The 27,682-nt window shown below is 44.2% G+C and overlaps 1 protein-coding gene across 3 annotated transcripts; it reads right to left on the bottom strand.

Annotated features, from left to right (window-relative positions):
• Positions 1-6,391: 6,391 nt before the first annotated feature.
• LOC109909298 (transmembrane protease serine 13) lies at positions 6,392-22,108 on the bottom strand. Of its 3 annotated transcripts, none has more exons than XM_031796084.1 (13): positions 20,843-22,108; positions 14,502-14,676; positions 12,617-12,730; positions 12,105-12,281; positions 11,805-11,931; positions 11,347-11,442; positions 11,042-11,085; positions 10,749-10,911; positions 10,206-10,384; positions 9,291-9,389; positions 8,672-8,814; positions 6,885-7,040; positions 6,392-6,757 (listed from the first exon to the last, which is right to left on the bottom strand). In XM_031796084.1, the coding sequence occupies exons 1-13, from the start codon at positions 20,984-20,986 to the stop codon at positions 6,743-6,745; spliced, it is 1,632 nt and encodes a 543-aa protein (XP_031651944.1). In that variant the 5' UTR covers positions 20,987-22,108; the 3' UTR covers positions 6,392-6,742. The 3 variants fall into 3 exon arrangements, with proteins under 3 accessions (XP_031651944.1, XP_031651945.1, XP_020363967.1); XM_031796085.1 differs by having other exon boundaries at positions 8,744-8,814; positions 20,843-21,001; XM_020508378.2 differs by lacking the exon at positions 20,843-22,108 and adding an exon at positions 19,192-19,350.
• Positions 22,109-27,682: the final 5,574 nt, after the last annotated feature.

Here is a 27,682-nt window from a genome sequence, read left to right as displayed (position 1 = left end):
AAAAATGGGGGAGGGGCATGATTTTTCAATTTCAGTCAGGGGGAGGGTTTAGTCTTTTTTTTAATTTAGTCCAGGGGAGGGTTATGTGATTTGAAATCAATGAAATGTCATATTGCTCATGTTTGAGAAGAAAGACAGAAAGAAAGAGAGAAAGAAAGAAAGATTTACATTAGGGAGCAGTCACAATGTCTGGGGTAGGGTTTAGTCTTTAAAAGAAAATTGTCCAGGGGAGGGTCATGTAATTTGTAATTGATCAAATTGATCAAATGTTGTATTGCTCAGGATTTGAGAATTAGTTGCTTATTATAGTATCTCCATGAGTGCCTGATGATGACCCTCATCCCTGTTTCTCTGCTGGGCGTGGAATATCAAGTGCGCCTAGTGTGGTCTCAATGAAATGATCCATAGCCTATACTATGGGCAATACGAAGAGCATGCTCGGAGAAGCACAGGGCCAAGTTATATTTCTAAGAAAATGTACTTCCTGAGTTTTTGCGCTCTTGGAATAGTGTATATAAACACTAGGCTACACTGCATTACACACTGTATTGGATAGGCCTTCCCAAATCAAATTTGATTTGTCACATACACATGGTTAGCCGATGTTAATGCGAGTGTAGCAAAATACTTGTGCTTCTAGTTCTGACCGTGCAGTAATATCTAACAAGTAATCTATAAATTTCACAACAACTACCTTATACACACAAGTGTAAAGGAATTAATCAGAATATGCACATAAAGATTAATGAATGAGCGATGGCCGAACGGCATAGGCAAGATGCAGTAGATGGTACATGGTACAGTATATACATATGAGATGAGTAATGTAGAGTATGTAAACATTAGTGGCATTGTTTAAAGTGACTAGTGATACATTTATTACATCACTTGTTCATTATTAAAGTGGCTAGAGATGAGTCAGTATGTTGGCAGCAGCCACTCAATGTTAGTGGTGGCTGTTTAACAGTCTGATGGCCTTGAGATAGGAGCTGTTTTTCAGTCTCTTGGTCCCCGCTTTGATGCACCTGTACTGACCTCGCCTTCTGGATGATAGCGGGGTGAACAGGCAGTGGCTCGGGTGGTTGTTGTCCTTGATGATCTTTTTGGCCTTCCTGTGACATTGGGTGGTGTAGGTGTCCTGGAGGGCAGGTAGTTTGCCCCCGGTGATGCGTTGTGCAGACCTCACTACCCTCTGGAGAGCCTTACGGTTGTGGGCGGGGCAGTTGCCGTACCAGGCGGTGATACAGCCCGACAGGATGCTCTCGATTGTGCATCTGTAAAAGTCTGTGAGTGTTTTTAGTGACAAGCCGAATTTCTTCAGCCTCCTGAGGTTGAAGAGGCACTGCTGTGCCTTCTTCACCACGCAGTCTGTGTGGGTGGACCATTTCAGTTTGTCCGTGATGTGTACGCCAAGGAACTTAAAACTGTCCACCTTCTCCACTACTGTCCCGTCGATGTGGATAGGGGGCTGCGCCCTCTGCTGTTTCCTGAAGTCCACGATCATCTCCTTTGTTTTGTTGACATTGAGTGTGAGGTTATTTTCCTGACACCACACTCCGAGGGCCCTCACCACGTCTCGTCGTTGTTGGTAATCAAACCTACCACTGTAGTGTTGTCTGCAAACTTGATGATTGAGTTGGAGGTGTGCATGGCCACGCAGTCATGGGTGAACAGGGAGTACAGGAGAGGGCTGAGAATGCACCCTTGTGTGGCCCCAGTGTTGAGGATCAGCGGGGTGCAGATGTTGTTTCCTACCCTCACCACCTGGGGGTGGCCCGTCAGGACCCAGTTGCACAGGGCGGGGTCGAGACCCAGGGTCTCAAACTTAATGACGAGTTTGGAGGGTACTATGGTGTTAAATGCTGAGCTGTAGTCGATGAACAGCATTCTTACATAGGTATTCCTCTTGTCCAGATTGGTTAGGGCAGTGTGCAGTGTGCAGTGTGATTGCGATTGCGTCGTCTGTGGACCTATTGGAACGGTAAGCAAATTGGAGTGGGTCTAGGGTGTCAGGTAGGGTGGAGGTGATATGGTCCTTGACTAGTCTCTTAAAGCATTTCATGATGACGGAAGTGAGTGCTGAAGGGCGATAGTCATTTAGCTAAGTTACCTTAGCTTTCTTGGGAACAGGAACAATGATGGCCCTCTTGAAGCATGTGGGAACAGCAGACTGAGATAAGGATTGATTGAATATGTCCGTAAACACACCAGCCAGCTGGTCTGCGCATGCTCTGAGGACGCGGCTGGGGATGCCGTCTGGGCCGGCAGCCTTGCGAGGGTTAACACTTTTAAATGTTTTACTCACATTAGCTGCAGTGAAGGAGAGCCCGCAGGTTTTGGTAGCGGGCCATGTCAGTGGCACTGTATTGTCCTCAAAGCGAGCAAAGAAGTTGTTTAGTTTGTCTGGGAGCAAGACATCGCGGTCCGCGACGTGGCTGGTTTTCCTTTTGTAGTCTGTGATTGACTGTAGACCCTGCCACATACCTCTTGTGTCTGAGCCGTTGAATTGCGACTCTACTTTGTCTCTATACTGATGCTTAGCTCATTTGATTTCCTTGCGTAGGGAATAGCTACACTGTTTGTATTCGGTCATGTTTCCGGTCACCTTGCCCTGATTAAAAGCAGTGGTTTGCGCTTTCAATTTTGCACGAATGCTGCCGTCAATCCACGGTTTCTGGTTGGGGAAGGTTTTAATAGACGCTGTGGGTACAACATCACGATGCACTTGCTAATAAACTCGCTCACCGAATCAGCGTTATTCATCAATGTTATTGTCCGACGCTATGCGGAACACATCCCAGTCCACGTGATCGAAGCAATCTTGAAGCGTGGAATCTGATTGATCGGACCAGCGTTGAACAGATGTGAGCACGGGCACTTCCTGTTTTAGTTTCTGTCTATAAACTGGGAGCAAGAAAATGGAGTCGTGGTCAGATTTTCCGAAAGGAGGGCCGGGAAGGGCTTTGTTAGAATAACAATGGTCCAGGGTTTTGCCAGCCCGGGTCGCACATTCGATATGCTGATAAAATTTAGGGAGCCTTGTTTTCAGATTAGCCTTGTTAAAATCCCCAGCTACAATAAATACAGCCTCAGCAGATGTGGTTTCCAGTTTACATAGAGTCAAATGAAGGTCTTTCATGGCCGTCGATGTGTCTGCTTGGGGGGGATATACACGACTGTGATTATGATCGAAGAGAATTCTCTTGGTAGATAATGCGGTTGGCATTTGATTGTAGGGAATTCATGGTCAGGTGAACAAGAGGACTTGAGTTCCTGTTTGTTGTTATGATCACACCACGTCTCGTTAAAAATAAGACATACACCCCTGCCCTTCTTCTTACCAGAGAGATGTTTGTTTCTGTTGGCGCGATGCGTGAAGAAACCAGGTGGCTGTACCGACTCTGATGACGTATCCTAAGTGAGCCATGTTTCCGTGAAACAAATAACATTACAATCTCTGATGTCTCTCTGGAAGGCAACCCTTGCTCGGATTTCGTCTCCCTTGTTGTCAAGAGACTGGACATTGGCGAGTAGTATGCTCGGGAGCGATGCCCGATGTGCCCATCTACGGAGCCTGACCAGAAGACCGCTCCGTCTGCCCCTTCTGCGGCGCCATTGTTTTGGGTCGCTGGCTTGGATCTGATCCATTGTCCTGGGTGGTGGACCAAACAGAGGATCCGCTTCCGGAATGTCGTATTCCTGGTCGTAATGTTGTTGAGTTGATGTTGCTCTTAAATCCAATAGTTCCTCCCGGCTGTATGTAAAAAAACGTAAGATTTCCTGGGGTAACAATGTAAGAAATAACACATAAAAAAACTAAATACTGCATAGTTTCCTAGGAACGCGATGTGAGGCACCAGGCTGCCCTGATTTTGCTGATGTAACAACTAGCTCTCACAGTTTCACGTCAGAATTAATGTTCATCCATGTTTCTCAAACTTCAAATTTTGAAGTTGTTTAAAATGTGAAATTTGAAAGTGATTGAGGTTACATTTAGGCATTAACTCACTATTTTAATGTTAGGCATTAACTCACTATTTTAATGTTAGGGTTAAGCTTCGGCATCAACTCCCGAATCTGACGGTTAGGCATTAACTCCCTATTTTAATGTTAGGGTTAAGCTTCGGCATCAACTCCCGAATCTTACGGTTAGGCAATAATTCACTATTTTAATGTTAGGGTTAAGCTTCGGCATCAACTCCCGAATCTTACGGTTAGGCATTAACTAGGAATGGTTACGGTCTCAAAAACAACTTTCTATCGCTGGATTTGAACATGCAACAGTTGGCACCAGAGCCAGATGCTCACATACTTGAAGGTAACAGCACTCACTGTTGCCTCTAGTGTCCGGTTTCCATGTCATCTCCCGACATCCTCAGACATGGATGGATGTCGATACTGACTTGTAATCACGGGTGACTTGGCTGAATGTAAACCCTTTTGTGTTGCCTAACCAATGACTGTGCTATGTATGTTGGCACTTCAGAAGGTGAGTCAAAGGCTTCTTTCCAGAGAAATGTTTTGATTTGTAAAAAATAAAAAGCAATATCTGGCCACGCAGACTAGGCCTACTGATGTCCTGTTCTGTTTGAGAGGGAGAGCGTAAAAAAGAGAAGGAGGACCGGCGGTAAGTTTCCTGCTATAATTGATTATAGTAAAAACAATATGTTCCGTGACCAATAATGAAGCCATTTATCAGAGTTATTGACCTCACAATAAGCCATATTTGAGCAATTTACATAACTTACATTACTACGAAGCGGCAGCAACGGAAATCGACAGCGCATGGGTGCTGAAAGTAGACTAATTCGAGAAGGCCTAATTCATTAAAAAAGTCTTCATTTTAATTTTGACTTTAGGCTAATAACAAGAGGGCTTTGTGTTGGAGCCTATTTCTTCCTATTCAAGACAGACAAAATTATAGTCTACTATCCAAAGATGTAGGTTTTTGTCGGCCAACTCCTTCAGTCACCACGCACTCCTTAAATATCTCAGTGTCAGTGAAGAGCTTGGTGTGTGGAGTTATAACCTGGGCTCGAATGGAGGGGGTATGTGAGGGTAATATGGTTTTTGTTAAAGAATATGGCTAAAAACATAGGCTTACCCCTTGTTAGCTTAAAATCAAAAAAGTAAATAAAACATACTTAGAATTAAATAATAATAATGAAACGAAAAATGCCTTATTAGGCTTTACACTCATTCTAAAGTACCTTTGAATTCACTTTTAGAAACACAAGTTTAGCTCGTCTTTGGTTTGAGGATCATGCCGTGAGCTATGCGTGTCTAGTTCATTCATTTAGCCTCGCAGATGCTCATATATTCCCATGCCACAGTCAACACGAATCTATTTTGTGACAACAATATCATGGAATAAAATAGAATACGTTTGAAAATGATAGTTTCCCACATGAAAAACAGTTCGAAGTGCTTGTAGGCCATACCTGATGATATGCGGCTGCTGTGTTAAACAACAAGTGTTTTTTTCCTTGAATTCATTGATGATCAGATACATCAGTTGTAACTGGTTCTGTTGCGCTACATATTTTATTTTATTTTTTACAATTGATTGACAACTTCAGCACTGTTCTAAACTTAGACTATCTTCTTTTTTTAAACAATATCCTGTATAGAAATCAAAACGTCTCCTGTGCTGCAGCATGTACTCATTCGTTGTCATGCTCTGCTGTGGTATTTAAAAAGGTATCTGCTTGTCTCCAGTCATGTAAAATGAATTGCACGTAATGCGTTTATTATAATGGATACCCTTATCCGGGGTGGTCTGCGAATCCACGAAGAACAATTGATAAAACCGCATATCTAAGGCTCTGCGCTGTCCTATTAGTGAGGATATGTGGTAGGCATGTTCTCTGCTATCCACTTTACGCTTTCATTAGTATTTTGGGTATAGGGGAGGGTCACTTGTTTTCTTTTTTTTCATGCGTTCAGGGACGGTAGGGTAAAATTATATTTGACTATGGCACTAAGAGGTGATATCCACATTAGTTAACAATAAGAAAGCGACTTGAAAGGACTCCTGCGCAGTTGTGAGTGGGGACAGATTATTACATTAGTTCTACTTCTTTCTTTCCACTGAGTTTCGCGTAATTCACACGAAACTATTTCTGGAGATGAATCACAAATCACATTGCACCGCTAAATTCAGTATAGATGCAACAGAAATAAGCATGCAGTCTCCCCTCAAAAATATTCGTATTTTTTTTTTAAACATTGGAGATATGGGAGGCGTGAGTGGATATGAGGGTTGCATAGACTTAGAAAAGAGAAGACAGCCATCGTAGAACCGCCTTTCTCAGGTAAATATCATAAACATACTTACTGTAAGGTAGTAAAAAAATATGCGGTGGGAATTAAAATCATTCAAACACAAAACTGGAATCAGGGAACAGAATGTATTGGTGTAGATTCACATATTATACACAGTGTAGCAGCGTCGGGCATAAATACAGTAATGCATTTTGTGATTTTAAGGTATGGTAAAGGAACAAGAAGAACACAAGAACGAATGGTGTTGCAATAGGCCTTTCCTGGCACACCCCTAGCTATTGGCCACCCTTTCCTCTTTTCATCTGTCTGTCCGTCTGTCCTTCTGTCCGTCCGTCTGCCCGTCTGTCTGTCTTCCTGGTATAGGACTTCATGGTGTGATGTTCCGAGAGGAACGAGAAAGCAGGCTGCGAGCGGTCTTTAGAGAGCATGTGGTGAGGTCAATGGAAATGAAGTGACATCACGGATTCTCCAGCTGCAGAGGGAACAATGAGAATTCACATACATGTAAGTGAAGGGAGGGTGAGCTGGGTATTAGGTGTGTATTGCATGGTGTGGTTTGATAGAACACAGGCAATCCAGGTAGTTTCTCTTCATCTCACCTGCATCTTGCTGTAGATCCATGGCAGTAGGCTGGACACCTTGGTGTAGACTCCCGGCCTGTTACTCTGCCCACAGCCACTGCCCCAGCTGGTCACGCCCACCAGCTGCCAAAGGTTGTCACTGGTCTGGCACACCAGAGGACCACCACTGTCTCCCTTTGAGAGGAATGGAGAGGAGGGATGAGTGAACAGGGGCCGAGGTGTGGAAAGCACCTGATACAATATCACTGTATGTTTTAAAGTGGTGGATAGCAGATGAGGTAGAAGGGAATGTGAGTCGTGGGAGAGGCAATTTTCATCAGCCCCGAAGCAGGCAAGATGACGACAAGCGTTTGTGCAGGAGAGGACAGCGCTGGACTATCGAAGTTCAGAAATATCATGAATAATGTTGGCACTAAATGTTCTAAGACAGTGAGTTAGTTAGACTCTGGGAAGAATACAGAATGTTGCTGTCGTAGAACATCTGGTGTCCATAGGGAGGACAGTTTGCCAAGCTCTGCATCTATGACTGTAAAAAAAAAACTATTACGGTATATATATTTCCAAAGTATTTTGTATGTTAATGGTATAGAGAGACATATATATTTTTCAAATTTAATAGCGCTGAAAGGTAGAAGAAAGAGCGTTGAATGAGTAGTGGGCCAAAATTGAACCCATGCTGCCAGTGGCACATTGTACCACCATGGGTGCCACATCTTCCTAAACCGTTGCGTAAATAACCGTTACGTGAATTGAGATTTATAAACATGGTGCGCGCCGTACGTACATACACTTGTTTTCCGTTATAAATCCGACCTGTCTTAAAACTGCGTGTGAACAAAAACCCTCCATTCATCCTTTTATGGTGACAATAACGCCTTCATTTGCTGCATAACCTGGAAAAAAAGAGCAATTGCAAATTTGATCAAATGTTTTTGGAGGTGTTGACAGAATATGAAAATATCTTGCAATAACCTATGCTGTATTTGCCAAAGGACTGTGACAGTTTCTGAAGAAGAAAAAAACAATGGCTAATTGTTGAGGACCTGTCAGCAGAAGGTTTTAAAGTCAACAGTTTTGCTTTGACATTTCCCACCAACCTAAATATGCTGGACTGCTTCCAAATTCTAAAACATTGTCTAGGCTACTCAAAACATAAATAAATAGAAATTAAAGTAGGTTACTTACAGTAGTTCCATTCATAATTCAATGTAAAATATCAACTGTCTGTTCGCCTGTTAAATTCAACTGTTATGTTATAAACCGCGCCACCTATGCGATCGTATAGACTACATCAAAACTTGAAGTACATAGCCTGTCTATTTACTAGGCCCAATTAAATAAGAGGCGCGTGGTATTTTTTTAATTACTTCGGGAATGCACCACAGCCAGAGAAGGTGAGGATTTTTTTCTGCAATGGTTATTGAAAATAAAATAAATAGGAAATAGATTTATGTGTCTAATTATTTTAGATTCCAAAAACGAAACACATTCGGTAGACTTTCGCTCTTCTCACTAACTGCATCTTATAATGATGTTTTTTTTGTTTTTGCGTGTCATTGTATCCCACGTTTGTACAAAATACTGTACATGCTTGCAAAACAACACTTCAGCCACTATAAAATGTGTGTAAGCATGGTCTGAAGTTTACATGTTCTCATGTTCTTCTTTTTATAAATGCCAACTTTTGCGGCAAAACTGCCCACACTCATGTTTTGGGGTATATTTTGTACGTACCCGAGGTTAATAAATGAGTCCCCAGGCCTGTAAATAGAGGGTGAACTGAACTACAGCAGGTGGACATGTACCTGACAGGAGTCCCTGACCCCATTGAGATCACCGGCACACAGCATGTTGTTGGACACACTGCCAGAGTATACCTTGGAGCTGTTACACACACGCACTTCGATGATGTCAACGGTCACCTGCATCAGGGCTTTGGAGAGTTTCGCTGTGAAGGGACACATACAGTACACAGTCATTCTCCAAACACACACACACTTCAGCTAGGGACACAATAGCTAGTTGCTCTAGGCAAACCGTTGCTCTACTGGATATAGCATAGATTCCTGCAATGAGAAGACATTGAGATAGGATGAATGATGCATGTGTAGCCTCCTTTCTCCACGTCGGACAGTCCATAGAGCAATTCTGGAAAATACCAGACGGGCTGGTTCATTTTTAGCCTAGTGGGCCTGTCTAAATTCTTGTTGTTTCTTGTGCAAAATTATCATTATTTGGCTGATAATACTTTTTAAAGGGCTGGTGTGGGGGCCTCGAGGATAGAAGTGTGTTAGAAATGGCCGGGGTCGAATTCTGTTCCCAGTCCGTCCCTGTTGTCTCACTCTAGATAAGCATTCTGTATGCACTTTCCTTTAGTGTAGTCCATCTCTACCTCTCTCCACTCCCTTGTCTCTCTCTTCCTACCTGATCCCTCATCTATTGTTCCGAAGCCCGAGATCCAGCATTTGGTTCCACGGGGGAATGTCTGGTCAAAGGCTGGCAAACAGGCAGGCTGAACTGCATCTGAATAACAAACATAGAGACATACAGGCTTCAGACACGAGAACACACAGTGACAAAAATGACACACGTGTACACACACATACACACAAATGAGCGGTGGTGGGGAAAAGTACTCAATTGTCATACTTGAGTAAAAGTAAAGATACCTTAATAGAAAATGACTCAAGTAAAACTGAAAGTCACCCAGTAAAATACTACTTGAGTAAAAGTCTAAAAGTATTTGGTTTTTAAATATACTTAAGTATCAAAAGTAAATGGAATTGCTAAAATGTACTTAATTGTCAAAAGTAAAAGTATAAACCATTTCAAATTCCTTGTATTAAGCAAACCAGATGGCACCATTTAAATATATTTTTATGGTTAGTCAGGGGCACACTCCAACACTCAGACATAATTTACAAACAAAGTAATTGTGTTTAGTGAGTCCATCAAGACCAGAGGCAGTAGGGATGACCAGGGATGTTCTCTTGATAAGTGTGTGAATTGGACCATTTTCCTGTCAAAATGTAGGAGTACTTTTGGGTGTCAGGGAAAATGTATAGAGTAAAAAGTACATTATTTTCTTTAGGAATGTAGTAAAAGTTGGCCAAAATATAAATATTAAAGTACAGATACCTCAAAAAACGACTTAAGTAGTACTTTAAAGTATTTGTACTTAAGTACTTTACACCCCTGCAAAAGGTTTTTACCATTCTGACAGTGGATTCATCACAGACATTTAGAGGCAAAGGGCAAATGTTTTTACAGTGCTGTCCCAACATTGATGCTAGTGTTTCCCTAGCGTTTCTGATAAACAAGGAATAGACCTGGACTCACCAGTGAAGACCACTGGGGAGGCCAGCTTCAGAATGGTGATGTCCTGGTCGTTGGTTACGTTGTTGTAGTTCTCATTCACAATGATCTTCTCTACGAGGTAGGGAGAAGGAAGCTGGTCTTGAGACACCACTCCTCCGTACACAAGCCACTTACTGGCGTCAAGAAACTGGGGGAACAACCTTCAATTGGTGAGGGGAAAAAAATAAAATAGATGTTCATTCACGTCTCAAACCAAGGCTGTAGCGTGTGACATATATGGTATCATTATTATGGTAATATGGTGTTTAATTGAGTTATGGAGATTGGTTGTCAAGGTGAGGGTTGTTGAGGTGATGAGTCACACTGAGCAAGTTGCTGCACTACTAGTCGTTAGTCAATTGGCATTCTCAATGAGTTCAAAACGAGTCGGATTTCACTCTAACTTGTCATGAACGCAGCAGAGAGGGTAAGGTGGAGCAATTACCAAGGAACTACATAGCGTGTCTAGAATTAGAGCCAAGGGATCCATTTGGAACTGAGCATTGTTGTCCTCTAGTCACTGACCTGGGGAAGCAGTGGGCAGCTGTCACCACAAAGTCAGGGGACACCAGGACCCCTCCACAGATATGTGATCTACCAAAGTGTAGAGACAGTTGCCAGGGCCATTGGCCCAGTTTGGCAACAGTGCCCCCTATGATCCGGGAGGTCAACTGCTGACGTCCACAATCTGGGAAAAGGGGGAGAAGTGGTCAAACAGTTTGTATCTAATTGAACTAGAAGTCATATTTCAAACAGAAGGTTGATATAGGCCTGCCTGAGTGCAATATGTGAAATATGAACCGATGAGCGCTCCTTACCAATACACTTCAGAGAGACCGTATTCTGGTCAGGGCAGGAAGAGCTACACAGCAACACAAGATGAATCATGTCAGCAACTCAGGATCTAACATTAAACCACGTTGGAAAACAGGCAGCATGGTTACAGTTGATGTGAAACCTCCTTCACGAGGCTTATAATGCGGTGTATGATAATGACATAGCATTACGTCCCAACCAGTCATGACAGGGAATGACTTAACACCACCATTCCCTCAACATTACTGGGACTCAAATGAGTAAATACAAAAGTGCTAAGATTTGTAGAGGAGTTGAGCTCTCTTACCCGACGCTGACCTGGCCCTGGATGGGTAAAGACGATCTGTTGTTCAGGGTTAGACCAATGGACTGCTGGGATTTCATGGCCTTGGTTGCAAAGGACCTGCATGGTCGACACACACACAAACACATTTAGAATCTGTCTGCCAAAGCGATACTAGAATCAATTCCCCTCCCATGAAGCATTCCCAGAAACCCAATTTGCCACAGGCACACCAACCCCGGAGAGAGAGAGGAGCGCAGAGATTCAATCTGAGAGTAAATACTGAAAATGGCAGCAGCGAAATGAGACGCCACTGAGCAAATGACGGTGAGAGAAAGTGGTCCACGTGAGAGGTAGCGTACACAAATGGCTGTCGTGAGTGAAAGTGGTTACTCTCTAAATGCCGCGTATAGCATGGCTGCTGTGAGAGAAAGTAGTGAGGTAGCTCAGAAAATGTCTGCTGTGAAACAAGGTCATCTTACTTTCTGAAGCCCAGTTGGGCACAGGTCCGGTTGGCGTAGCTCTGGTCCCATCCCTGGTAACACACTGGGAGGAAACGGTCGTCCTGAGACGTTCTGACCTGTAGAGCACCGTCCGCCCCAAACCTCACTGGAGAGAGAAGGAGAGGAGGGATGGAATACTAAGATACAAGAAAGGGTTATGTTTGTCCGCTCGGCAGACGTCGAGTGTACGTCCACCTGCCCGCCTGGCTTTCTTTTCTGCGCATCTACCTGCACGCATGTTTGTCTTTATGTCTGTCTGTTATGTGTGTGTGTGCTTACCACAGTTGGACTCGTCGGTGCCCAGTCGGCAGTCTCGCAGACCGTCACATTGGACGGTGGAGTTGGAGCAGGTGTCATGAACGGGCACGCTCAACTGCTTCTCATAGTGCCCCCCATCCTCACTGTCATGGTGGTTGAGGGTGACAGCCGCAGTTGCCAATCTGGTACCGTAACGCACTACCCAGAGAGAGAGAGAGAAAGACATGAAATGAAATAGACCAAGAGCAGAAAGACGATGGAAGGGTTGGGGGGCACAGAGAATAGGTAAGGGTGGGGGGAAGAGGAGAGATGGAGGAAGAGATAGAAGAGGAAGACTGTCAATGCCTGTACAAATACAGTAGGGGACGGGGAAAGGGGAAACCTAGTCTGTCGCACAACTGAATTCATTCAACCAAAATGTGTCATTTAACCCCTGCCGAATCAGAGAGTAGCTTATGAATAAATGAATAAACAGGCATACATGTACACGAGTAACAACATATGAATAAATATAAAGACAACCCTGGCCTTACCTCCGAGCCAGATGGCAAGGCCCAGGAGGAGCAGCAGAACGATGCCTCCTGACCCACCAAAGCACTTGGCACCACGGTGGCAGCATTTGCCGTTCTTCTTCTTGTTAGAAAGAGCTGGAACAACACACACAGCAAACACGTCAAATAGATATATCTTACTCAGGAGACCATATAGAGACCAGACACTGAGTGTACAAAACATTAGGAACACCTTCCTAATATTGAGTTGCAGCCCCTTTTGCCTTCAGAACAGCCTCAATGCGTTGGGGCATGACCTCTACAAGGTGTCGAAAGTGTTTCACAGGGATGCTGGCCCATGTTGACTCCAATGCTTCCTGTAGTTGTGTCAAGTTGGCTGGATGTCCTTTGGGTGGTGGACCATTCTTGAAACACACGGGAAACTGTAGAGTGTGAAATCCCTAGCAGCATTGCAGTTCTTTACACATTTAAACTAGACCCCGTTCAAGGGCACTTCAATCATTTGTCTTGCCAATTCACCCTCCGAATGGAACACACACACAATCCATGTCTCAGTTGTCTTACCTGGTCAATCTATGTTATGGAAAGAGCATGTGTTCATAATGTCTTGTACACTCAGTGTACCACACGCAACCGCTTAAAACCTCTACGGGATCGGTGTCCCCCCCGCTGAGCTAACGTAGGCTAATGTGATTAGCATGAGATTGTAAGCAACAAAATAAATCCCAGGACATAGACATAGCTGATATGGGCAGAAAGCTTGCCATGCTAATTGTTTGAGGAGAGTGCACAATTATGAACTTGAAAATGTATTAATAAACCTATTAGGCACATTTGGGCCGTCTTGGTACAACATTTTGAACAGATATGCGTTAATTGGAACTAAACTTTCTAAAACGTTGCACATATACTGTTGCCACCGTGCTTCTACACCTGCATTACTTGCTGTTTGGGGTTTTAGGCTGGGTTTCTGTGCAGCACTTTGAGATATCAGCTGATGTACGAAGGGCTATATAAATACATTTGATTTGATTTTGGCCAAAATCTAAATTGCACCTGGGCTTGGAATATTACATTATGGTCTTTACCACAAACCTCAAAGTGTTTCCTTTCAATTGGTATCAAGCAAATGTATATCCTTGCTTCAGGTCCTGAGCTACAGGCAGTTTGATCTTGGTATGTCATTCCAGGCAACAACGAAAAAAAGAAAAAAGGCTTGGATCCGTAATGATAAAATCAGTCTCCTATTTTACATGTCAACTATCATCTACATCTGTCCTAGGTCTGATGGACAGATCTCAGGTGGAGGGGGGGAATAGGAAAGTGAAGAGGAAAACAGAATGTGAGGAGGTGGAACGTATTCCAGTAGAACTCCCGCCTGATATTTGACCCCCAGGTGAGGTCAATAAGGGATCATAGCTTTCACCTGGATTCGCCTGGTCAATCTGTGTCACGGAAAGAGCAGGTGTTCCTAATGTTACTACCCTGGGGCGGCAGGGTAGCCTAGTGGTTAGAGGGTTGGACTAGTAACCGTAAAGGTTCCGAGATCGACTCCCCGATCTGTCAAGGTAAAAATCTGTCGTTCTGCCCCTGAACAGGCAGTTAACCCACTGTTTCTAGGCCGTCACTGAAAATAAGAATTTGTTCGTAACTTGCCTAGGTAAATAAAGGTAAATAAATAAAAACATGTTCTTTACCCTCAGTGTATAGCCACCACATAATGTTGAGAGACATAATGAGGGAGTTAAAATCACACTTCACAAGGATGTTTTTATAAAACACTTCTGTTTCAACTTGTGTTATTTTACACGACTTTCACTGATGGTTTGTAGTCCCCTGAAAGCAAACAAGGAGTGGAGAAAACTGGACTGGGACAGAACTGCAGTATATAGAGAGTACTACTCACATATACTGGGCTGGCAGACATGCTGTGCAGCCACTGGTGGGGGATGCTGGGGGATGTAGTAAAGCTGGTTGGGAGGAGTGTGCCTTGGACCCGCTCCATAGACTAGCTCTTCATAGGACTGGAGGGGCGGGAGGGTGTGCAACTCAACAGAGTAGTATGGAGGAGGGAGCTCGTTCTGGAGGGGAGAACACAGAGAAAAACAGAATGTTAAGAAGTCAGTCATTCAAGAATATTCGGATCAAACACCCAACACCCAACTTAAAGGCCCAGTGTTTTGTATCATATTGTACAAAAAAAAGGATGAAATGAACACCATAAATGTGTGGAAAAAAAAGTGATGTTTTATTTCCTGATGGTTGCTGGTTGGTAATACAATCTACACAGGACCTTCAAAGTGACATCACAAGGCGGTATAGGTTTTAAAGTCCCAGGGCAGTCAAAAACGTGATTTTTCTGTGTGTTATAAAAGAATACTTTGACATTGTGAAAAAGATGATAATGCCCTTTTAATGTAAGAGCTGTTGGAAAAGACCGTCTGAAATGTCATTGTTTTTGGTGGGATGGCGTTTTGGCCTGCCTGGTGACATCACCATGTGGTAAATTTGTTAATAGACCAACAAGAAATAGTTTTCCAAACCTTTCTGGCAATAACAGCTTTTCCCCTCCCCACTCAGACCACTCCCAGAGAGTCCTAGCAAAAATATTTTGGGATAAATCTTTTTTCGCTCATTTTTCGACAATTTGAAGGAAAAACGATTACATTCAGACACTAAAATGTTCCCCATAAATGATTTGATATTGAGATGAAAATCCCCTGTAAAAACTCCCATGCAGGAACCTCCTGATTCCTCCATAAACAATAGTGTATGGGGTGCTGCCTAGAGCACACACGTTGATTGCGAAAAGGGCTTACAGATGGTTGATGATTGGTGAAAAAGCCATTCTAGTATCTTCAGGTTAGATGTAACTCATTGTCGGCCATAATAATATCGTCCTTATCGAGGCAAGTATGAGATCCCAAGACTTGAATAACCAACTCAAGCACAATAGAAGTACCCATATCTCTGGGCAACAATGTGCTAACATTCCCAAAGGGCCCCTTATTCATTTCCTCCTCTCTTTAACATGCTCTCATTTCTGCTTTATATTCATCTGCTCCCCCTAGCGCTTTCAAGCATCTCAGACAATAGAGCTAATCATCGTCGCCAGGGCCGCAGCCGAGCTCACATTGCCCCCCCCCCCCCCCCCCCCCCGGGAGTCTCTATTGTTGCCACGGAGAAGAAGGGTGGCTCCCATGGAGACAATGGAACAGCAAACTCCAAAAGGAAGTTGTGATTGTCCCCTGTCCCTGTTTGTATCACATACACAGGTGATTTGTAACCCACATCCACACAGGTGATTTGTAACCCACATCCACACAGCTAGTTTGGAACCCACATCCACACAGGTGATTTGTAACCCACATCCACACAGGTGATTTGTAATCCACATCCACACAGGTGATTTGTAATCCACATCCACACATCCACACAGGTGATTTGTAACCCACATCCACACAGGTAGTTTGGAACCCACATCCACACAGGTAGTTTGGAACCCACATCCACACAGGTGATTTGTAACCCACATCCACACAGGTGATTTGTAACTCACATCCACACAGGTGATTTGTAACCCACATCCACACAGGTGATTTGTAACCCACATCCACACAGGTGATTTGTAACCCACGTCCACACAGGTGATTTGTAACCCACGTCCACACAGGTGATTTGTAACCCACGTCCACACAGGTGATTTGTAACCCACGTCCACACAGTTGATTTGTAACCCACGTCCACACAGGTGATTTGTAATCCACATCCACACAGGTGATTTGTAATCCACATCCACACAGGTGATTTGTAACCCACATCCACACAGGTGATTTGTAACCCACATCCACACAGGTAGTTTGGAACCCACACCCACACAGGTGATTTGTAACCCACATCCACACAGGTGATTTGTAATCCACATACACACAGGTGATTTGTAACCCACATCCACACAGGTGATTTGTAACCCACTTCCACACAGGTGTTCTGTAACCCACATCCACACAGGTGATTTGTAACCCACATCCACACAGGTGATTTGTAACTCACGTCCACACAGGTGATTTGTAACCCACGTCCACACAGGTGATTTGTAACCCACGTCCACACAGGTGATTTGTAACCCACATCCACACAGGTGATTTGTAACTCACATCCACACAAGTGATTTGTAACCCACATCCACACAGGTGATTTGTAACCCACATCCACACAGGTGATTTGTAACTCACATCCACACAGGTGATTTGTAACCCACGTCCACACAGGTGATTTGTAACCCACATCCACACAGGTGCAGGTCAGTCAGTCTGATAGTGTGCTTTCCCTCCCTGGGGCTGGATGACAGGCAGCCAGGGTGTCAATATTGGTTTTGAGTTCCGTCTCTCTTTTCATTGATGGCTTCTCACTTTACATTGTGTATTTATTTGGGGGGGCAAATTATTACTTACAATGACAGCCTACACAGGCCAAACCCTGATGATGCTGGGCCAATTGTGCGCCGCCCTGTTGGACTCCCAATCACGGCCGGTTGTGATATAGCCTGGATTCGAACCAGGGTGTCTGTAGTGACGTCTCAAGCACTGAGATGCAGTGCCTCAGACCGCTGTGCCACTTGGGAGGGATGACATTGCGTTTAACTTCCCTAACTAGTTCGGATGTTGGGACTTTGGCTGATCTGCCATTGGCTATGTTTATGTTTGCGATGACCGACATGGAAAGAATCTGCTTCCTGATGGTACAACATGCATGACCTCCACACTGATTCCCACAACAGATTAGTAGTGTGCTCTGCTCTGCATCTAGACGTGCTGAGGATTGGTGGGGACACAACATTTACACAACATTACAAGATTTTCAGTCAGAGTTTTGATTTCGTAGGGGCTAGGCTGTAGTGATGATCCCAAGGGTCTAAAAGGTCATGACATCCTATAGGTCTGGATCATACTGAAGTGTTCGTCTGGTTGAGGATAAAGAGTGCTAACCAAAAATGACTTGTGTCTACATTGGGGTTTCCATGGTAACTTGTCAACCTTAATATTATTTTTGACTGTTTTTTTCCTGAAGAACTCAGTTACAGGGCATCTCGGTCAAGCCCACTAACTCTCTCACCCTAGAGAATGGACCAGAAGCACTATAAATAAATTCAAAAACACCCTCCCGAATCAGAAGAACCGTCACACAGACCCACCACGCTCCATAGGAAGCCAAGAGGCTGGCATGTACCATATTGTGTCTTCTCTATCTGAATATCCCCAAAACACTGACTGTCTGGTTTATAAGCTCCTATATCTCAATTTTCAAACACCTGCTGTATTTGATCAGGAAGTCCATGGAAGGTGCCATTTGACCTGAATCCATAGTATGCACAGAAAGTTTTCCTCTCATGGACCTCTATCCTTAGTTCCCCCAAACTATGTGACTGTTTAACACACATCTGTGTGCTGTCATGGTCATTCCTCCTATATTGCCATAAATGTATACAATATACCTGATACCTCCCCAAGCACAACAATAAACAAAGATGGGATTTACTGTTATCTGTCTCGGTGACATAGAGTAGACTCCTTGGCTCAGTCAGTAATAATACCGGTTTATAACCTAAACCTTTTCTCTGGTAAACGGCTCCAGTTTCATGACCATAGGCACAAAACGCCAATGCAAATGAACCAGAGTACTTGTACGTGGATGTTCAATTAGTGTAAGAGCCGGGTTAGCCTGAATTCCCAACGGAATCGACAGAGGTCAATAGACATTGTTTCCCCCCTTGGCATTTTCCAGTAATTACTGTAAAATGATGAGGTTTTAGGTTCCAGTTACATTTCAAATGGCAGACTGTACTTATAAACAATAACGTTGTTAAATACGGTAACTTTGAACTTCAATTCCAAAGAGTCTCTTAGAGCTTAAAATAGTAGACAAATAGGTCAAACGGAACCAGCCCACATTGATTGTTGATCCACGAATCGAGACAGATAAATCCTCTGTTGCAGATGGAACTCAACAGTAGCAGGGCGGAGTGGGCCTATCGGGGCCATTTTCACCTCGAGTCTTATTTTGCTCTCTGCCCCCGTATTCTGGTTCCACAAACCAGGCGAATAGACTCGTTTGAGACATAAAACCACACACCATTTAGATGAAGGACCCCGACGTCCAACACAATATTTTCCACATGGGGGATTCGACATACATTCAACACACCATGCGAAGCAACACAGTAGAGATCGGAGACAGGAGGCCACCACAATGAGATCATATGGGGTTCCAGCTACACACCAGCTTGATCATGTGCCTCTAGCTTAGCTCCTAGTAGCATACCAACGCATTCGTTCACATGCCCTGCAATCTGTCCATGATGTGGCAAAAAGCACAACCTTTGAGAACACCAGCCATACACGAGGGAAACTTTTACTTACATTTAAAAAAAATTTTTAAACAGCCTGACAGTGAGAGTACGAGTATAGTATGTTCAGTGTGTTTGAGAAAGAAAATAGTGTTGTTTTGGAGACAGGTGATAGAAGTCAGCCCAGGAGAAACAGACAAAGAACCAGACAAGCAGAGAACAAGGAGGAGAGGATAAAGGAAGAACTTACAGGGTCATGCTTTGCCATCGGACGCTGGGGGAGCAGTGAGGAGAGTGGAGGTGAGACCTGGTCGGAGAGGCTTTTCACAGGGCCACTCAAACAGTCCCGGAACAGTGATCAGAGCATGCTGACGCCACATTTGACACTCCCCTCCTCCTTTCTTCTCACTGTCTGTCCCTGAACCCCCTCCAACTTAGCCCGCACAGGTGGGACTGCCCCCCCTCCATCCAACCCCTCCCTCTCTCATCTCCTCTTCACAGAAGTGGGTGTGTCCCAGTGCGCTACTTTCCCACCTACCAGACCGGTTTCACTGTAGCCAGGGAGAGACAAGGATTGATTCACACAGTGTGGCCTGCTCCATTCCGGCTCAGGTGACACCAGCTGGGCAATCAGAGCCAGGGACCAAAAAACGGCGCCCTCTCAGACAGCCACATTACATTGATGTGGCTGATATGTTTCTCATGTCTTCAGTTTCAAAAATTCTGTCAGTCAGCAAAGTCGCAACTTGTGCGATGCAGAGTTTGTTCCAAGTACATAGCAGTGGATCCAATCAAGTGTGTCGACATTATATTGAAATATTGAGTTGAAACATCGATGAAACTCAAAGAAATGTACAGAGCAAAATCTTGCTGCCCATTCACAAACTTCATCTTCATAGTCACGTACAGTAACACAGGGATTAACCGTGCTCAGGAAAACAAATAGAATGGCGCCGCGTCAACGCAGTTCATGAACTTCCGATATCTTACTCATTATGCATCAAACAGTTGATTAGTGAGGTCAAGGTGTACCGAATGAGCTCAGACTGCATTCCTTCTCCTAGAGAAAGCACAGGCTTGCAGACGCCCACCCATACATGCGCGCCCACACACAACTTGCCAAGTGAAATGATCTTAGGATCAACCTTGAAATCCTCTGACGAGAAGGTTGCTTGTTTTCATTGGATCAAACACCCCCTCCTTCTACACCTTTCCAAACAGAAACAAACAGAAAAGGACGGACGCCGGTAAGTAAACAAACGATTCTGAATGTCTCCACTAAGGGAAGAGCTTCCAACCGTCATCTATGGTCAAGTTTACCATAACAAATGATGACGCCTTTCAGCAGAATATGAAGCAGACTTCAAATCAGCATTTACAGAGGTGATAGCCTGGTTCCTCTCTAGGTTTCTTCCTAGTGTTTGGCCTTTCTAGGGAGTTTTTCCTAGCCACCGTGCTTCTACACCTGCATTGCTTGCTGTTTGGGGGTTTGAGGCTGGGGTTTCTGTACAGCACTTTGAGACATCAGCTGATGTAAGAAGGGCTATACAAATACATTTGATTTGATTTGTGATCTAATAGTACAGTATGTTAATACAAGGCAATGAACACAGACCTTGAGGATGGGTAACGGTTGGCTAATGTAATAGCCATCAAAAGTGAACATGTGTCTGTTCACAAGACATAGACATATAGACATAGACATTCCAGGAGAGTGCATCTTTAAAAGCGCATCAAAAGATTGCGAACGTGACCCTCAGCTTGACAATTAACTTACATTACCGACTTATCGCCACTAGAGGGTGATAGTGCATGACACCTCCATTCTGCTATCTCTCAATCTGCTGCTCTCCGCTGGAGAGCTCATTGTTATGGGTGAGACCACTGTTGTCTCAACTCACCTGAGCTGCATTTGTGTAGTGGTGTCCATTCTCAGAAGAGAAACCAATTGAGAGACCGATCGAGAAAAAGTACCGATGTTGAATTACTAGAAAAGGGAAGTGGAGAGTTGACAGAGCGTGAGAGACAGTAGAGGTTAGAATCATCAAATGAAATGAAATTGTATTTGTCACATGATTTGTGAAATGCTTCCTCACAGGTCCTTTTCTGCAGAGTTAAAGATAAAGATACAAAATTAAATAAAAAAATATACATTTTGACGAGGAATAAATACACATTGAATAACTCAAAACAATAAGGGTTAAAAAATAACATGCTATATACAGGGAGTACCAGGACTGAGTCGATGTGCAGGGGGGTGGTAATAGGAAGTTGAGGTAGCTACTGTATGTACATCAGTGGAGACATTTGTAGTACAAAATGATGGGGAGTGGGAATGAGAGGGCTACTCACACCGTGTTGGGAAGGGGGGGGGGGGGGGGGGGGTGGAACCCATGTCAAACTGCAGCTACCTTATATTTGTTCATATTCATTATATCTAGACTATATTAAGAGGGGGATTTCCTCTACCCAGACACAGAGACAACAACTGATAGACAATAGAAGTCACAGGGGGAGCTCTCTTTATGCTTGTTTGCATCACGCAGGCCTATGCAACTGTAGGCCTAATAAAAATGTACTCACGTCTGTCATCACTATTATGTTGATTGATTCATTCCAGTTAATCATTTTGGATTGAAAACGTATAGTTTGAATATAAGCTAAATTTGATCACATTCACATTTTCTCCTGACACACAAATGGACTATAAATACACAACGTTACCAATTAGTTTACCCTGACCAGATGTACTGGGCGCGTAGGCTGTATGCAGCTGCTGTTCTTAGTAGACTACAGTTGATCAGACTGAAAAATACTCTCATTTTCATCCCATACAGCAAGTCAGATCTCTAATGCTTCGGTGTAGCCTAGGCTGCTGCAACATTTACGTCATTCGTTTTTTTCTTGTGTCTGTCCGGAGTGATTTTGTGTTATCCTCTTTGCTAAATAAATACAGAAGGGAAGTGGAAAGCCTGCTTGAGCACGAAAAAATCCGCTGCGCCAACCTCTGTCTTTAATGTCACCTTTCAATGGATGATGCGATGGAAGCTATCAAATCGTTCTGAATTGATTTCGGCATCCCCATAAATCCCAGTCTAAAGTTCCATATGTTCAGCAAGTAAAGCATCTTAACGTCTTTCGTCCTCGTCGTGTCCTTTAACAGCCAGTTCTTGCACGTCCCAAAACGCAGCGCTATTGATAAACCGCTTGAGAACATCCCTGTTTCATCGTACTTTCTCCTTGTGTTGCGCATTTTGAATGAGCAGACCTTCATCCATTATACACTCAGCAAAAAAAGAAACATCCTCTCACTCTCAACTGGGTTTAATTTCAGCATACCTAACATGCGTAAATATTTGTATGAACATAACAAGATTCAACAGCCCGAGACATAAACTGACCAAGTTCCACAGACATGTGACAAACAGAAATGGAATAATGTGTCCCTGAACGGGGTTAAAATCAAGAGTAAGTCAGTATCTGGTGTGGCCACCAGCTGCATTATGTACTGCAGTGCATATCCTCCTCATGGACTGCACCAGATTTGCCAGTTCTTGTTGTGAGATGTTACCCCACTTCCGACAAGGCACCTGCAAGTTCCCAGACATTTCTGGGGGGAATAGCCCTCAACCTCCGATCAAACAGGTCCCAGACGTGCTCAATGGAATTGAGATCCGGGCTCTTCGCTGGCCATGGCAGAACACTGACATTCCTATCTTGCAGGAAATCACGCACAGAACGAGCAGTATGGCTGGTGGCATTGTCATGCTGGAGGGTCAGAGTACAGGCCTCGGTGTAACGCTCATTCCTTCGATGGTAAATGCAAATCCGACCATCGCCCCTGGTGAGACGAAACCGCGACTCGTCAGTGAAGAGCACTTTTGATGTCTGGTGAGGACAGACCTTGCAACAGGCCTATAAGCCCTTGGTCCAGCCTCTCTCAGCCTATTGCGGACAGTCTGAGCACTGCTGGAGGGATTCTGCGTTCCTGGTGTAACTTGGGCAGTTGATGTTGCCATCCTGTACCTGTCCCTTCAGGTGTGATGTTCGGATGTACCGATCCTGTGCAGTTGTCGTTACACGTGGTCTACCACTGCGAGGACGATCAGCTGTCCGTTCTGTCTCCCTGTAGCGTCTCACAAGTACCGCTCTCACAGTACGGACATTGCAATTTATTGCCCTGGCCACATTTGCCGTCCTCATGCCTCCTTGCAGCATGCCTAAGGCACGTTCACACAGATGAGCAGGGACCCTGGGCATCTTTCTTTTGAAGTTTTTCAGAGTCAGTAGAAAGGCCTCTTTAGTGTCCTAAGTTTTAATAACTGTGACCTTAATTGCCTACCGTCTGTAAGCTGTTAGTGTCTTAACGAGCGTTCCACAGGTGCATGTTCATTAATTGTTTATGGTTCATTGAACCAGCATGGGAAACAGTGTTTAAAGACTTAACAATGAAGATCTGTGAAGTTCTTTGGATTTTTACAAATGATCTTTGAAAGACAGGGTCCTGAAAAAGGGATGTATCTTTTTTGCTGATTTATGATCAATGCGGCTTTTTCCCAGAAGCTTGATTCTGATGTGGGCATTTATATGCTTCCTGCTTTTTTATGCATTTTAGCTGAACGATTGATGTTCTTCAGGTTACAGTACACCCCTTTCACCCCTTTCACCCCTTTCACCCAAAGCTCAAGACTTTCCAAAAAGCAGGAGAGGCCAGCAATACAGGCGGCTTGATGAAAGGCTCCCTGTTAACCACCTATACTTTTGATACCAGTGGGTCTTGAACGCTCTCACCTTCTCACCCAACTGATCTCAGGCAGAGGTCCACCCTCGCTTTTAATTCACACTTTGTCCTGTGTACCCCAGAGAATGAAAGTGGTTCTTCAGCAAAAAGTCCACAATATTTTCGGAAGCGTTGGCCATTCTGCCATTCAGGCGGTGAAAACTGCACGCTCGCCGCTTGCGCTGGTATCTAGTGCTACTGCTACTTGCTACTGGAGATAATATGCAGTTGCAGCAGCGTATATGGTGACTGTGAAAGTGTGCGTGTGTGTGTGTGTTTGTGTGTATGTGTGTGGCATCAGTATGCATGTGTGCGCTTTATGTGTTGTGTGTGTGTGTATGTAGTGTGTGTGTGTGTGTGTTAGGGTGTCAGTGTATGTATGTGTGTGTGTGTGTGGGTAGAGTCCAGTGTGTGAATGTAACAGTACTCGTCTTGCGTTGTGTACAATCAGTCATCGACACGGAACTCCAACATGTAGCACCAGTCATGTAGATCTATTCTGATAGGAACGGCACAAAATTGCACGTCATGCAATGCACGTCTCACCATCCAACTCTGCACTCACGCACTGTACAAAATATATGAACCCCCCCCCCACCAGACACTGTAAGTTGCTAGCTAGTACTGGCGGGAATTCTTTACAACAAAATGCACAACAAATATTCTCCAAAAACCACTGCATCTTATGTGTGATGTTCGAATAACATTTATAAACAATTTGATATAAATTGTACATTTAAATCATCACTTGAGAGTATAAAAATCACTTTTGATGTACAGTGCTTTGCAACCAACAACTTACCGCTGGTTTGGTGCTTGTTCACTGGGACGATTCTAACTGGAACATCCCCCCTCGTAAGCAAGCTACGCAAACCAGCCAATAAGATGCCATGTTGAGTAGGTGAAGGCAAGACAAACTCAAACCAAAAACCCATTGGCTTAACAATAAAGTGGCAAGGGGAATCACCAATATAACCCTGTTACATGAACATAGTCAGTGCAAGAGAGTTAGTGGAAAAAAAGGGTCAATGCTGGTAGTCCGGGTAACCATTTCTTTAGCCATTAAGGAGTCTTGTTTAGTAGTCTTATGGCTTGGGGATAGAAGCTGTTCAGGGTCCTGTTGGTTTCACACTTGGTGCACTGGTACCGCTTGCCAACCCCAATGAGGAACTGCACCGTACACAGGACCTTGCGGTTAGATGCCAAGCAGTCTTAGATTGGTTGTGAATTGTTACATCCTACTGCACAGTTTTTTGTTTTACCTTTATTTAACAATGCAAGTCAATGAAGAACACATGTTTATGTACAATGACAGCCTAGCCCCGCCAAACCCTAACCCGGACGACGCTGGGCCAATTGTGCAGCGCCCCATGGGACCCCCAATCACAGCCGGTTGTGATACAGCCTGGAATCGAACCAGGGTCTGTAGTGACACCTCCAGCACTGAGATGCAGTGCCTTAGACCACTGTGCCACTCGGGAGCTAGGAGCACAAGCATTTCACTACACCTGCAACAACATCTGCTAAATATGTGTATGTGACCAATACATTGATTTTGATTTTATGCAGCCAGTCAAGATGCTCTCAATGGTGCAGCTGTTGGTAAAGAGTGCGAGAAAAGTGAGAGACAGGCAGGGAGACAGACAGGTTCTTGGTGCTATGTTGAAACAGCAGGCCCAGGGAGGAGGAAGACAGAGTGAAGGCACACAGCAAATATTTTTGTGAAATGTTGAATTGTTTTCACACACACTCTTTTCCACGCTTTTGTTACCAGTGGACCCGAACATCCACATATGTAATATAAATGTGTAGGGGGGTGCACAGTGTGCACTCAACGAAATGGTGTTCTTTTACATCACAGAACATTAGGCAAGGCCAATGAGTTTCAGGTTGAATTCATCGTTAATTGTATCCTTTTTTCTTGTAATAAACATTATTACAAAACAACGCTTTTTTGTATTTTCAGTATTGGGAAAGCAGTGTGTTTCTTTATGCACCAAATGAGTCTCGTCGAGTCTCAACAAGCCTGTTTGGCCAGTCATGCCCTCTCCGACCACAGTTCTGTGCATTTCCATTGAAAGCGATTTGAGAGTTGCTACTTGGGTTGATTACACACTCTCTCAGGGGGTGTAGTATTCCCTAAGCCCACATGGTGGGGCCCTTATGCAATAAAACTGTACCTGATGCATTTGAACATGTTAAAATCAGTGTGGGTTTTTTGGACAATTTGTCCGCTCTTGGAGCTGTGTCCCCTCAAGGGGCCCAAACTGTCCCTAGACCTACCCACTCATCACCCCAACAACACGGCTGCATGCAGAGTCATACACCAAAATGCTCACAATGTTTAGTTTCACACCATTAGGGTTCTACTTCTTCGAACAAGGAAATTCTTTGGGCCCGTCAGGGGATTTCAGTTTCCACATGCTCACCCTTATCACTTCTGTTTTCTAGTCATGCTTTTGATTCTGAGAAAGCAGTTTCTCTCTTCTGTACATTGTCAGAAAACTCAGACCTCGCATCCTCTCTCTGACGATAGCCTGTGTGATCTCGCTCTCTGTAGCCGATGCGAATAAGACCTTTAAACAGGTTAACATTCGCAAGACCGCGGGTCCAGACGGAATACCAGGATGCATACTCAGAGCATGCGCTGACCAACTGGTGGGTGTCTTCACTGACATTTTCAAACTATCCCTGACCCGGTCTGTAACACAAACTTGTTTCAAGCAGACCACCGTAGTACCCGTGCCCAAGAACGCCAAGGTAACCTGCCTAAATGAGAATCGCCTCAAAGCACTTAGATCTATAGCCATGAAATGATTTACAAGTCTGGTCATGGCTCAAGTCATGGCTCACAATAATCCTAAACCCCGTGGCCCACTCCAATTCACATACCACTGCAACATATCCACAGATGATGCAATCTCTATTGCATTCCACACTGCCCTCTCCCACCTGAACAAAATAAAAACAATGTAAGAAGGTTGTTCATCGGCTACAATGCAGAATTCAATACAATAGTCCCCTCCAAGTTCATCACCAGCCTCCTGGACCCTGGGACTGAACACCTCCTTCTACTAGATCCTGGAGAAGATTTGTCATGGGTCCATACACATATTTAGCAGATGTTGTTGCAGGTGTAGTGAAATGCTTGTGTTCCTAGCTCCCGAGTGACACAGTGGCCTAAGGCACTGCATCTCAGTGCTGGAGGTGTCACTACAGACCCTGGTTCGATTCCAGGCTGTATCACAACCAGCTGTGATTGGGAGTCCCATAGGGCGCTGCACAATTGGCCCAGCGTCGTCCGGTTAGGGTTTGGCCGGGGTAGGCCGTCATTGTACATAAGAATTTGTTCTTAACTGACTTGCCTAGTTAAATAAAGGTTAAATAAATAAAAATTATTTTAAAAACTGTGCAGTAGGATCTAACAATTCACAACAACACACACTAATCTAAAAGAATGAATCTAAGACTGCTCGGCATCTAACCGCAAGGTGCTGTGTACGGTGCAGTTCATCATTGGGGTTGAGTTCCCTGCTGTCCAGGATCTCTTTACAAGGCAGTGTAAGAGGAAGGCCCCAAAAATTGTCAAAGACTCCGGCCACAAAAGCCATTGACGATTCTCTCTGCTACCACATGGCAAGCGGTACCAGTGCACCAAGTGTGAAACCAACAGGACCCTGAACAGCTTCTATCCCCAAGCCATGTGGCATCAGTATGCTACTAAACAAGAAAACATATTTTTTAGTTCCTTTCTGAATCGGTTATTCGGTTATTCCAGTGATTGAGAAATCAACTGGGTGCGCGACATTCACTCGCTAAAAAAAACTAAAAAACATTTTGCACATGAATTGAACATTGAGACATACTGCAACATTTTTATTTCCAGTTTAGGACCCCATTTGAACCCCTACGTTATGTTAAAACAATAGTACGACAAGTGAAACACACACGCACACACGCA

Source organism: Oncorhynchus kisutch, linkage group LG18, assembly GCF_002021735.2.
Source record: "Oncorhynchus kisutch isolate 150728-3 linkage group LG18, Okis_V2, whole genome shotgun sequence".
In the NCBI taxonomy this organism is placed as follows: domain Eukaryota; kingdom Metazoa; phylum Chordata; class Actinopteri; order Salmoniformes; family Salmonidae; genus Oncorhynchus; species Oncorhynchus kisutch.
Note: the sequence above shows the minus strand (reverse complement) of the source record. Positions and strands in the feature narration are given on the sequence as shown.

Coding starts and splice junctions, on each gene's coding strand:
- LOC109909298 (XM_031796084.1), bottom strand. CDS start 20,986: ATGATTCTAACCTCTACTGTCTCTCACGCTCTGTCAACTCTCCACTTC. Junction 14,677..20,842: donor ACTACACAAATGCAGCTCAG/GTGAGTTGAGAC, acceptor TCTCCCCTCCAG/AACGAGCTCCCTCCTCCATA. Junction 11,932..12,104: donor CACCGACGAGTCCAACTGTG/GTAAGCACACAC, acceptor TTCTCTCTCCAG/TGAGGTTTGGGGCGGACGGT.